Below are 13,382 nucleotides of genomic sequence, written 5' to 3'. Positions count from 1 at the left end.
GCATTACACGGAGTAATGGTTATTTAATAAGACAAAGCATCAATATTTCGGGCACGTATCGTCTTGAAGTGGCACGAACATTCCCCGGTGAGATTCTCCGAGTTAGTTTGGATTTTCGGGAAATGTGTCCGTCAGTATTTTAGCCGGCCGCCCGTCTTCTAAATTGGAAATTATGGCAAATTTGTTCACTTTTTATCCTCTGGTGATTCTAGGGAGGGATTGAGGAATAGAGTTATTTCCTTTACGTGCAAACTTAGAGTCAACTTAATTTGTGTATTTCCAAACAACTGGGTTTTGCTTAACTGGGCGGTTCAGGCACTTAAATGTTTAGTGTTTGTCTGGTATTACGGTAAAACCTTGTTCTAATGATGGAATTCTGGAAATACTCATGGGGTGTGGAAATATTATCATGGTCAACTGATTTTTTAGTATTTTCGAGTTTTATCTTAGGCTGGTTTACACCAAGGGGCGTTAATAATTTTTTTAACTGCCGTTAAGCTTCCTAAACTCATTTAAAGTGTGAATCGGGTTTCACCAAAACCTCAATCCTAGTTTGTAAGTTAATTTAGAGTTTAAATAATAATTGTCAAATTTTGACAGTTTAATATCGTTCAGTTCTCACCTCTGTTTTTTTATTAATATTATTATTATCAACAATTTCAACCTCATTTTCAACATAATTTTTTTTAAAGTAGCTGAAACACTAATATTTTGTTGTTATAAAATATTCCTATCATAGGGATTTACAAAGCTTTCCATCTTCCCCCAAATCAATCCAATTACTTTCTTCAATCTCCAAGACTGGATCCTGATTGAATATTCTAATCGGTCCACCATCTGAATTAGTTAACTTTACACTATTTGCAAAATGTTTTAACCTGTGACAATTTTGCCGCTGTTATTTTTCAAATTTTCGGGGGTAATATCCCTAGTGCATTTAATTTTTCCGGAAAAATTCGGAAAAACGAGTTTGTAAGTAATTTGTTTTAACAAATAGCATGAGCGAGAGTGGTTTTAAAAAACATCCGAGTCGAAGCCGAGGATTTTTAAACCAAAGTATTAAATCAAAGTATTTAAAGTATTCCAATTTTTCCACAGGAAAAATTAGATGCACGAGGGATATTTGCTAAGATTATTTCCTGAGTTAAATAAACATTTTATTTTAATTAAAACAATAAGAACAATAACTTTCAAGCTAGAAAGGATAACACTATTCTTTATTTTGCTGTGAGGAGTGTGAAATTTTTTCGAATTTTTTTCCGGAAAAACTGCTGACGGCTAAGTTGACAGTTGTTAAGTGATTTTTCCACTTAAAATTTACATTTGTTATACTAATTCTTGATAGCGATTGGTCAAAATTGATAGGAAGGAAATAATCAACATAAATTTTTTTAAAGTACCTGAAACACTAATATTTTGTTGTTATAAAATATTTCTTACTATTTTTAACACGAGTATTATATCATAGGGATTTACAAAGCTTTCCATCTTCCCCCAAATCAATCCAATTACTTTCTTCAATCTCCAAGACTGGATCCTGATTGATTATTCTAATCGGTCCACCATCGTAAATTAGTTAACTTTACACTATTTGCAAAATGTTTAAACCTGTGGCGCTTTGTGAATTTTGTCGGTGTTATTATTCAAATTTTCGAACAATTTTTTTTAAACTTTTCACTCTTTTTCGTCTCTGCTATTTTAATTCACTATTTAATTTTTATTTGCACACTCAAAGTGTCTGTTTCCTTGAATTCACTTGCAGAATAATGTTATTCTATCAACCCTATCAATCTGGTTTTTTCAGATGTTTGAAACTTTTCCTTTTTGAGTTGCAGAGAACAACGCGTGGCTAACCGAGCTTAAGAACTGCGTTTACAGAAAACTTAGTTTTGTTAAATGGGCCTATCCCACATATCATAAATTTGTGTTTTAATGACTAGAATCGAAAGAATAGGGTTAAAAAACTAATTTTTCATATTCTTGAAGAAAAAATTATGGTCGTAAATGTTTCTACATTAGTTTGAATTTATCCATTAAATTTAAAAGATCTGTTTTGGCGCGCATGTGACGTACGTAATTCTGGGTGATTTTATTGGCTGTTGCACGCCATCTGTTTCACTTCTTGTCGCTGATTGGTTGATAGTGTAGTACGTCACTGGCGGCGGGCGTTTTAAACATGAGATTAATGTAGTTTTTATTATCATTTTTTTTTCTATTTAGACTTAATATTTTTGAAAACAAAAAAATACGGGTATAATATTTTCAATCCGTCTTTGTAGTTATGAAATAAAAAAAAATTGTGGGACAGGCCCATTGCGTTTGATTTGTTTCCTGCTGAAAACCGGTCTTAAATATCTCACTTTTTGGGAGGTTCAATGTTAGTGTCAGTCAAGAGAGTCCATTTTACCGTTACTTATTTTCTGAAAAAATGTTGAGTTTTTGCAATGCTGTCAAACTGACAAATTTTACCAAGTCTGTTAGTACTACCTCTGCAATGCTATCAAACTGACACACTACGTCAATTTTTTAATGTTTTATGTGATGTTTCAATATTATGGAAATGTTGGGAACTTGATAAAATCGAACACGATGTAAAGACTAAAAAAAAAAAACGCTGACTAAGTATGAAAAGAGCAAAAGGAAACCGAGAAGACGACCGTGAGAATCCAATATCGCGGCCGAATTGACCAATAACATTTGTAATAATCAGGATATGAGGAAAGCCAATGGACCAGCCACCAATATCCCCGTTTTTAAAATTAAAAAGTTATACAGAAGGCTTTGCAACCGTTCGTATCCGGAGAGCCTCCAATTTAATATCGTAATAGTAGAGGGGAAAAAACTATTTTTGCGCGAAATCCCAATCTAAATTGAGCATGAAGAATGTTTTAGCTCGAGCATTTCTCGGTTAATTAGGTTTCCGTCCCGTATATTGTGTGTTTTTGCGGGTTGTCATATCTTCATTCCTTAATGAAACTCCCCGCTCGGTAGAAAATCCTGATGATAAAATGCCAAAGCATCAAGGGAATTGCTGTAATATATGTAGCAAGGCAAGTAACGGTTTCATAATTTCGAGCTAGATCAGCCATTACAGTAGAAGCTGAGTCGACGTTACGACGGGCTGACATATGAACCCATAACTTTAGAATCCAATATTCGGGGCAAAATATAAAATTTTAAGGAGATGAAAACTGTAAAGTGTGCACCATATCCGAATGAAAAATTTAATAAATTTTAGGGATCAGTAAGTAACTCGCTGTTGTTTTTTGTTTGACCCAAGATTTTGCAAACTTAGGTTTACATTAAAACGTGTCGAGAGATAAAACTGCAACGAATTTCAAACTGTCCTTCGTATATTAAATGAAATTAATTAAAAATTACGGCGGTTCGTGCGGGGAATGAGAACGCAAGAATTAAAGAACTTACGAGAAATATTTCATAGGAATACACCATAAATAACTGGGGGACTGGAATTTTTTATTTGTCGCTGCTCGCCTGGATATCTTTAATTTATGGGACATGAAAAACGGAGGTTTTACTTGGAAAATTTTATTATTTAGTTACCCACTTTTGTTTAAATATGGACTGGAAATTCTACGGACACATAAATCTGTCTTTATACGGCTTACTTACGGTAGCTTTCTAGGTTATAACATTTTAAACTCCTTATTGTAATGTAACATGCTATCTGGCCGTATTTAAAATGATCAAACAAGGCGCTGTGAAATATACGTCATTTCGGAATTGTGATTAGATTAAAGTGCCGCCCTTTTATGACGCTTCAAATTTACATTTTTACTGTTGGTCTCCCCCGCCTTGTTGCTAAAATAAAACAGTTTCTGCTGATAAGAAATGCATACATATAGCAAACGTATTATGTTTTTCCCTCCAACATTTTATAGTTTCATATACGTGGGCATCCAGGGGAAAATGTTTAAAGATTTAGGTGGTTGTCATAACTTTTTTATTTCGGTTTACACTTTTGGAATGACAGTAAAAAATATATGAGAAATTTAAATTTGTTTTTTTCTGCTAAACTGTTAATTAACATTGGTATTTCTAATGCATCTGATTAGAGAAAAATATCCAGCTAAAACAAAAATTATTCATTCTGATTGTAAAATTTAGTTTATGATGAAATCTTGATAAAGCAAGAGAAGATAACTGCGTTTTTTACAACTGTGAGTAAAGAGAACCATTATACAGGGTGGTCCAGTTTTAAATGTCAATAATTCACCAATCCATAGCCAATTAAAAAATAAGTTGACAGGCATTATGTAATTTTTCTGAAAAATGTATTCTAAGGAAAATACAGTCCTTCAAATTTCTGTTTAAAAAATCAGTTTTTTGTCATAACTGTCAAACCGTTGGAGCAATTTTGATCAAATTTGGAACACTCATTATGAAATTAATACTCATTATGAATGACGTTTGCAAAAATTCTCCAGTAGCCTAGATACAGGAAGATGGTTTTAATGTTTTTGCCTTCTACGTCTCTAGATATTTTTCAAAAATTACGTGTTTTTTTTAATTTCATTGTTTACGATGAAAAAGATATTATCTCTTATAAAATTCTGATTTGAAACTTCTTTTACGATATAATTCAGTTATTACTTTCAAAGACCCAAAACTAACCCAACCCAATTAAAAAATTTAATTGTAGCTAGTTTTCATAGTTTCTAGGCAAACTGAAAGACTTTAGTTTTGAAAATTGACTGAGAAAAGATAAAAATTGATTTCAGAAGCTTAAAAATTGTGTTTGTAACCAGTTTTCATGCAAATTGAGAGACTTTAATATTGAAAATTGATTTGTACTTGTAGACATAAAAAACTACTTTTTCTAGAATTTTTCACTACAAATTCATACATTTAAACCTTAAAAATTGACTTGAACACCAAAAAGTGACTATGAACTAATGAAAAGTAACATCAGAAGCTTAAAATTCGCATTTGAAGTAAGTTATCATAATTTTAAGACAAATTTCAATATTTTAGTTTTGAAAATAGTCTTAGATAGAGGACATTGACATTAGATTCATGAAAATTGTCTTGAAAACTAACTTTTCTTGCTTTTTACTTTGCTTTTAATTTTCTTAGAATTCTGGACTATTTTTAGTGTTTCAAAACTGCTTTCAGCTTGGAAAATCGAGTTTCAAGACTATCTTTACCAATTTATTGACACAGCTAATTTAAAAAACAATTTTCACATTCTTCATATACTTAAAATGGCATTCCAAGCTTTGTCACTATTCAATCGACTTTTAGACACCTCAGTGCTAAAAAATTAAATTTTTCTTAAAAATCTAGATTGTTTTTAGTGCTTTACGGCTGTTTTCAGTGCCTCAAATCGAGCTTCAAGACTATCTTTACAAAGTTTTTGACTTATCAGGTCTAAAAGCCAATTTGTACACTGTCCACAGTCTTGAAAATGTTATTTCAAGCTTCTTCAGTATTAAATTGACTTCTACACTCATCATAGGTGCAATAAATTGTAGCATCTTTAAGAAATTCAGACTGTTTTTAGTGCTTTTAAAGACAATCGAAAAATCGAGTTTAAGACTATTTCCAAAAGTCAAGTTTCTTCAGTAATAAAAGTAAAAAATTTTGGTATCAAATGCTACGGATATTAGTCTTGAGAACTAATTTTTAGAAATGAAATAGTACGAATATTTAATTTACTTCTAGACTTGTTTCAGTCCAGAAAATTGAGTTGTACACCAAAGTCCTGAAAATAGACTTTTGGACTCTCTTTAGTCCTAGTAAAGTCAGTTATAGCTTTAAAAGTCAACTTTTAGATTATCTTTAGAAGTAAAAAATGAGTTTCATGCACAATACAATCTTTGTCTTGATTTCCGGACTGTTTTTAGTTCTTGAAATCCAGTTTCAGACACTCGACCAGGATGGCAGTTTGAGAAAACAAATTATAAGACTATTCCTAGTAGTAAATAGCAAGTTTTTAGACTATTCGGTACAAATTTGGACTCTCACAAGGGTTGAATGTTCAGTTTTACACTATAAAACGATTTTTTAAATTGAAATTTGTAGGACTGTAAGTTCCTTAGGAAACGTTTTTCAGAAAAATGACATAATGCAATTCAACTTATTTTTTGATTGGCTATCGAATGGTGAATTATTGACACTTAAAACTGGACCACCCTGTATAACTGAAAACTATGTTCAATTGGCTATTTACAGGTCTTAGTTAAGTTTTGTTAACAGTTGTTAAGTACTTACTACTCAGCCTATTATTCTGCTGGAACTTCACGATTCTCCTCTATACTGATTGTATAGACTTATTAAAAAACCTGTTTTTTTTACTTTAGAATCGACTACCGATCTTATCGAAGGCAAATACGGAGATACCAACGCTCAACTAATCTACGGCACTTTTACCACTCCCGCAAATAGTATATCAGGAAGTGCGGTGTGCGCCTTTAGCCTCCAAGACATCACCAACACTTTCGAGGGAAACTTCAAGGAACAATCGGCCATCAACTCCAACTGGCTACCGGTTTTGAGCAATAAAGTACCCGATCCGCGTCCTGGACAGTGCCACAACGACAGCAGAACTCTGCCGGATTTGACTTTGAACTTTATCAAAACTCACTCGCTGATGGATGAGAGTGTGCCCACGTTCTTCGGCATGCCCATCGTAATTAGAACCAGTCTTCAGTGAGTTTTTTTTTGCTTAAAATTGGTTTCTAGTTTTAATTTGTCTTTTGCTTTTAGCTATCGTTTCACGCAAATTGCTGTGGACCCTCAAGTGAAAGTACCCGGGGGAAAAACTTACGACGTGTTGTTTATTGGAACTGGTTGGTTGTTTGCATTCACTTGAGATTTTGTAAAAGTTAATGTAATTTTTTTAGATAATGGAAAAATAATCAAAGCCGTTAACGCGTTGTCGGCAGTGACCCGTCACGAGGTCAAAACCGTAGTAGTGGAGGAAATCCAGGTGTTTCCAGGCCACGTGCCCGTTCGGAGCATCAAAATAATGAACAACGGAGCAAAAACCGAAGGAAGATTAATCGTTGTCTCCGATACCGAAGTGCAGTCCTTGCGGCTGCACAGATGCGACAGCAACAAAATATCGAGCTGCAGGTAAAATGCATTAACTTTATTGATGGTGCGTCATCGTCTTTTCGGTACGATATTGACGTTACTTTTGTTCTCGAGCTAGTTTAGGTGGGGCATCAGTCGAAGTTGCGACAGTTGGACAGGGAGCGGCAGGTGTTGAAACATTCATTTTTTAAAACTGTACTGGATTTCTTCCCGGGTTTCGTTTCACCGAGTCGTTGACATCCCCGCTCGGATAACGTTTTCGAAGGAGGTCGGGGTCTATGGCCAGTAAATGTCTCTTTCGGTTGCACTATTGAGCTTCTCATACATTTTTGATGCAGTGACCCCTCCTAATCTCGTAATGCACGGAAGTTTATACATTTTATGTTCCTCATACAGTCAAGACATCTTTGTGCCTTGTGGTTTGGTAAATTTTCTAGCAAAACACATTTAAAGTGAATCTATATAGGTATACAGAACGTTTGTTTAAGAAAAAAGTAACAGTTAACGCATTATGGTGCCTAGTCTTAACAAATTAATATTCATAGTACACATCAGAGTTATCAATAATTATAATAAGTTATTGCACTTTTTTTACTTGCACACAGAATTATTTTAAAATATTTTTAGTGAATGTGTTGCACTACAAGATCCGTACTGCGCTTGGGATAAAGTGCAGGGCAAATGTCGTTCAAACGGCGCTACCAAATGGGGCGAAGAAAGTTACTTCTTCCAGAGCGTGGCAACGGGAGAGCACACCGCGTGCCCCCCTTTAAAAGGCAATAACCCCCTCAAAATGGGGTCTCTGGGTTCGAAAGAGTCCAACGGACACTTTACGAACCCCGATACGGATGAAGGGCAGGACATGCAGAAGAAGCCCTTCGAAACTATCGGTAAGCAACGTTTAGATATTTAGTTTGAAGGGACTAAAAGGTTTGCTCCAGGTCCTTCAGTAACCGCCACCGATGCTCTTCCCAATCAATACTCGGTGGAAACACTCATTATGGCTGTGGTGGCAGGCGCTGTGTCTGCTTTAGTTGTAGGTTTTATAGCTGGTTATTTGTGCGGCCGGAAATGTCACAAAGATGAAGACGATAATCTTCCATATCCGGATACGGAGTACGAGTATTTTGAGCAGCGACAAAACATGAACAGGTACTAACAATGGTGATTCTAGTCTTTGCTAGGAGGTTTCTAACTGTTCATTGCAGTCGAATCACTGCCGAACCCAAACTGTTACCTCAAGAAGAGGTGACGTACGCCGAGCCCGTTTTGGTGCCTCAACCGCCGCCAAAGAACTACTCACCAAAAAGCACCCTGAGAAAGGGGCCCCACCAGAACAACGCTGAAACGTTGTTCCAGTTCCAGGCTGATGGCGGGTACAATGGCCGGGACAATTACAGAGGACGGGACAATTTTGGCACTCTAAGATCACAGGTAATAACTACTACCAATTTAAAATAAAATCGTATTAATAAGATTACTGGGCATCAGTCTCCCAATAAACTAACTTGTACAAACACAGATTATGTATATAAATTCATATTTAGGAGTAAGTATAAGCAAAAAACACAAAGTCAATCTCCACAAAATTATTACGTAGCTAAACGCTATAAAACAAAATATTCTTGGACCATTTGATTACAACTATGGGTGGGTTCTTGAGTTGTGGTCCATAAATAAAACACAGATCAAATGCTTGATCGTATGTATTTTTTTCGACGTTTCAAGGCTGACTAGCCTCTTCATCAGGAAAATTTTTTCAAGCAACAAACTCACCCGGGTGTTTTGAGTCCTTCGGTCACTTTGCAAGCTGAGTGTGAGGAGCGCGCGTAGTCCATTTCCAGTACTCGGATGGATATGTTTTGGTGGAACCGTTGGGGTTCAAACTCAACTCAAACATTTTGACCCAGCCTGTCTTAAGACCCTGTGGTACCCCCTACGCGCGCCAAACACACTCAGCTTGCAAGATGACCGTAAGACTGAAGAACCCACCCATAGTTACAAAACAAAATGTTGCAAGACTTTATAATTAACTCAACATAGGCTAAATCCTGTTTTTCAAAACATAAAAATTGGATATTCAAGATTGGATATTCTTCTTCAATCAAAATTAACAACACATCTCTAAATGTGGATCACTAAAGTTATGATTCACTTCCCAAATTTGGCAGTTTTGATGGAGTCTGACTCCATGGAGCGAATGTGACGTCACGATGTCGTAATTTGGGCAAAACCATAACTTGACCAACTGTCAATGTGACGTCACATTTGCTCTACTCGCTCCTTGAAGCGTGAAAACTAATGTGGTCCAAATGACACGACACACGACCTTGTTGAATGACATTTGTTGATTATAGTTTATAGGATAGTGTGGGACACACCGTTTATAACATTTTTATAGTAACTAGGCGGTGTCATGCTAAATGTTACTTTCTGCATAGTATATACATGATACTGCTACGTGCAGTGTGTGTAAACACTACTTCTTATGATGTAATAAATTACCGATTTGCCAAAAGTTACCAACCCACATAGCAAATTGATATTCGTACGATGTACTATGGATAGGCATTTTGGAATAAGGATATCAGTGGCGCATATTCATGGGATCTGCGTCAATATTCCAAGAATGTCCAAAGGATATGCAAAGGATATTAGTATGGCGCGAAGATGGATGTGCTACGGTTATGCGTAAGCGCATATCTTATGTTAAAATGCGTATATGCATGCACGTTCATAGGATATGCGTCTATGTTCGAACTTTATTCAAGGGATATTCGGAAAATATGAGTAAAAGCATCAAATATACTCTATCGTATATTTAGGAATATACTTATATCAAATTTTATGATAAAGGGTTTCGGAATTTGCGATCAGATCATTATAAGATCACTGATCTAAGCGCTCGCAATAATCAATAAAAAGAGATAATTTGGATTTGTGATCTTATTTTGATCAGATCGCAAATTCCGAAAACATTTAATGTTACACACATTTTATTACCTACTAAATATTGTGGGTGCTATATACAGGTTGTTCTGTAATTCGATCGACAAAGGTATATAGCAGTTGTTAATATAAAATATAATAGTATAAAATTATAATAAAAATAAGTAATTTCTTCAAAACAAAAACAAATTGCATTATCTATAGTTGAAACGGAACTTTTTTTCCTTAATGACTTTCTAAGACACTGCTATACTTTTTTCGGTCGAGTCACGGAACACCCTCATTATTATAGAAATTATGAAAACTAAGCTCATTTGAATTTTATTTGAGGTAATTCATTTGAAAACGATTAAAAGAAAACAAAAACTATCGTATATAAATCTATATAAATGATTTATTTCTTTGCGAAACCAAAACAATTAAAATTAAGAAATTTGGTTGTCGTCATTCGTCCTGAAAAAAAAAGAACATGTTAAAAATTATATCACAGTAAAATCATTATAAGAACTCTGTATATAATAGATTCAAAGTGACCGGAGTTGATAAACAGGCGGTATAGAAATTTCAATATTATCTATTTTGGAAATCAATGGTAAAAAAAAGTAAAGTATTGCAAATCAATGCTATGGAGAAAACTTCTTTTACTTACCGTTGCTCCTTCTTCTTTTTATTTTCAACTCGTTCCTTTGCTTTTACAAGCCATTTTTTTATATGTATAATGATTTCATCATCACAAGCGTCTTTCGTTCTTACATTTACTCTAACAGCATCTGTAAAAAAATTTAAACATGTATTGAAAAGAATTTATCATTCGAAGTATGTATTTATAAAAATAATTTTTTTATTTACAAAAAAATAATAACATAAAGTTATTTAAAAACTCACCAAATATAACAGTAAATAACAGTAATTATTGTTTGTGACTTTTAAATGAATTACCTTTTTATTAGTTTTAAGTAAAGTTCGAGAATCTTTTGGAAAATCACAATGAGGAAAATGCTTTCGGAGAACACCATTCAGCAATTTATTTAATACTACATAAGGAACTTTATTATCTATAGCCCATCTCTGCAAATCTATCAAGACTAAATGTTTCGATAGATGCTCCTTAAACTTATGTTTCTCACATGTTTCATCTCTTTCTTTACTCTGATTAACTACATCCAGAATTTCAAAATGTCTTTGAGGTTTACTCGGGGTTTTAAATGTTTCAATAAAAGATGAACAATCTGAGCTATGATCTAGAAATTCTGAGACAGATGAGTTCGTAGATTTATTAATATTTTTACCAGGAATAAAAGGAGGAGTTACTGGATTATTAGTAACATTGACATCATTATTTATGTATGATAAGTCACTGCAGGATGCCAGTAAATCCATTTCAGTTTGGTTTGCAATGGCCCTCTGAAAAGATCGTTTACTAGTTCCACATCTTATGGTTGTTTTAACAGGTGAAGACATATTTACACAATAAATAATGATGCAAAGTTCAAATGCCAACAAAAATATTCAAACTAGGAAAATAGGTATTTTCAAACTAAAAAGTTGAAAAACATATTATTTTACATACCTTTTCCAATCGTTGTTTCACACAGTTCACAACCGAAAAAACTGAAAGTCCACAAAAAAACTGTAAAAGTATACCGCCAAGTCGCAGAAAATCGCCAATGAAACAAAATGGAGTATTGGAGTAGGATACCACGCCACACGCCACGATGCATTCATTAGAACACACGTTTTCGACGGTTCTCGCCGCACAACGGCGGTTTGAAGGCCAAAGACAGACGTTTGACCAATCAAAACGCTTGCCTACTGTTTCTATGCCAGCGCAGCGAGCCACGACGGTTACCGAGCGCGCCAATTCGCTAAACGCTAAACGGCCGAACAGTGCACAGTAACCTTTATTATTTCTAAAGCTGAGAACCCAGAAATATTAATTATGTACTTACATTTATTTATATTCAAAACGACTTGTTCCTAATAATTCACGGAACATTGACATTGAATGATAATATACGTTGTTAAAATCTCATTTCTAAAATTATTGCATATATATGTATTTAAATTTAAAAGCTTTTTTTATAGTCTTTCAATTTATAGTTTGAACTCGAAAATTAACATAGTATCTTACAGTTAAGCTTCAGATATTTAATATCCATTGGAGAATGTACTGTCTATATATTAAAATATATCCGGCGCCGAATATGCGTTTTGGGATATACTGTGGCTATACGTGTTATTCTAAGGTATGTATATGCGATTTAGAATATACTAAGTACATTCGAAGAATATCAAGTGCCTCATATTCGTTTCAAAATATTCTAAGAATATACTATAGATGTGAATGTCCGTTTTATGCTATGTGGGAAGTATGTGCCCAGTGGTCTTATTATATGAAACTTTTAGATAGTCACTAGCTGAAAAACTTTCAGAGGAAGTTTTATTTAAAAAAAAAAATTAATAAGTAGTAACCTTATTATAACTTAAATTTGCTCAATATATACCGACCTAATTTTTCTTTCCACTTTTCAACAGCATTGGGGCTATAGATACCCATAAAGCGACAAGGTAATTTCCTCCTAAGCCTAGACATCTGAATAGGACTTAACTTTCACTTCTCTTTCTTAGGAAATCTCTGTAAATTACTTTCAAAAGTTTCTGTCGTTTCACTTCGACTTCCTAGTTAAATAGCTGCTAGAAACTTAGAAAACTTTGTCAGAAAGCTGAATAATCTTAGGTAGAATTTTGATTAATTTTGTACTTTCTAAGAGGCGGTACGAGGTGCGTGCTTTTAGACAGGGTTGGTAAAGTTGGGTGTTTCATTTCGATCATTATCGACTAAATGGAAGGTTTTATTTACGTCAACTTTCAATTTAGATTTTACCCACTCTGTATTTAAGTGTGAAGGGGCATTATATTGTTTAGTAGATATTATTTTTTCCAGCATGCCTAACTTTGAAAGCCATTTATAATTTACTTATTTCACAAAAAAAAAGTTGAATAACTCGTAAAGCATTGTAATTATAAAAAAAAAACTTCAAAATGATATCTGAAAACATGATTTGTTTAACTTATTTTATTATTTATTTATTTTTTGTTGAACTTATAACTTCCATGTTAAATTGTGATATAGATTTAAAAAGAACTGACTCTCAAAGTAAATGTAAAAAAATACTTGTTAATAAGTTACCTCGAAAATATGTCTTGCTGATGTGACCGACAGCTTTTGTAGACCATTAATGGTATTTTCAAATATAGGTTTTACGGAAATCCTCTAACAACCATAAGAGTAATTTTAATGTAAGGACACTAAAAATACTCTATAAACAAAACTTGTCGGCTACATCAACTAAGACATATTTTTTATTAAAACT

At 33.9% G+C, this 13,382-nt stretch overlaps 1 protein-coding gene and 1 long non-coding RNA gene across 2 annotated transcripts in view; one reads left to right on the top strand and one right to left on the bottom strand.

The window, feature by feature from the left end:
• The window catches only part of Sema1a (semaphorin 1a), a 243,268-nt gene that overhangs the window by 225,401 nt on the left and 4,485 nt on the right, over positions 1-13,382 (top strand). The window contains exons 10-15 of the mRNA XM_081973758.1: positions 6,324-6,672; positions 6,730-6,812; positions 6,867-7,098; positions 7,687-7,949; positions 8,001-8,211; positions 8,268-8,493. Coding sequence (XP_081829884.1) covers positions 6,324-6,672; positions 6,730-6,812; positions 6,867-7,098; positions 7,687-7,949; positions 8,001-8,211; positions 8,268-8,493 — 1,364 coding nt within the window. The remainder of the gene's footprint in view (positions 1-6,323; positions 6,673-6,729; positions 6,813-6,866; positions 7,099-7,686; positions 7,950-8,000; positions 8,212-8,267; positions 8,494-13,382) is intronic.
• On the bottom strand, positions 9,864-12,375 carry LOC145725140 (uncharacterized). The gene is made up of 3 exons (XR_014177177.1): positions 11,579-12,375; positions 10,658-10,778; positions 9,864-10,461 (listed from the first exon to the last, which is right to left on the bottom strand). It is a non-coding gene; the product is annotated as an uncharacterized LOC145725140 (long non-coding RNA).

Source organism: Ips typographus, linkage group LG2 (assembly GCF_016097725.1).
Source record: "Ips typographus isolate SLU linkage group LG2, UJ_Ityp_2.0, whole genome shotgun sequence".
Taxonomy (NCBI): Eukaryota; Metazoa; Arthropoda; class Insecta; order Coleoptera; family Curculionidae; genus Ips; species Ips typographus.
Note: the sequence above shows the minus strand (reverse complement) of the source record. Positions and strands in the feature narration are given on the sequence as shown.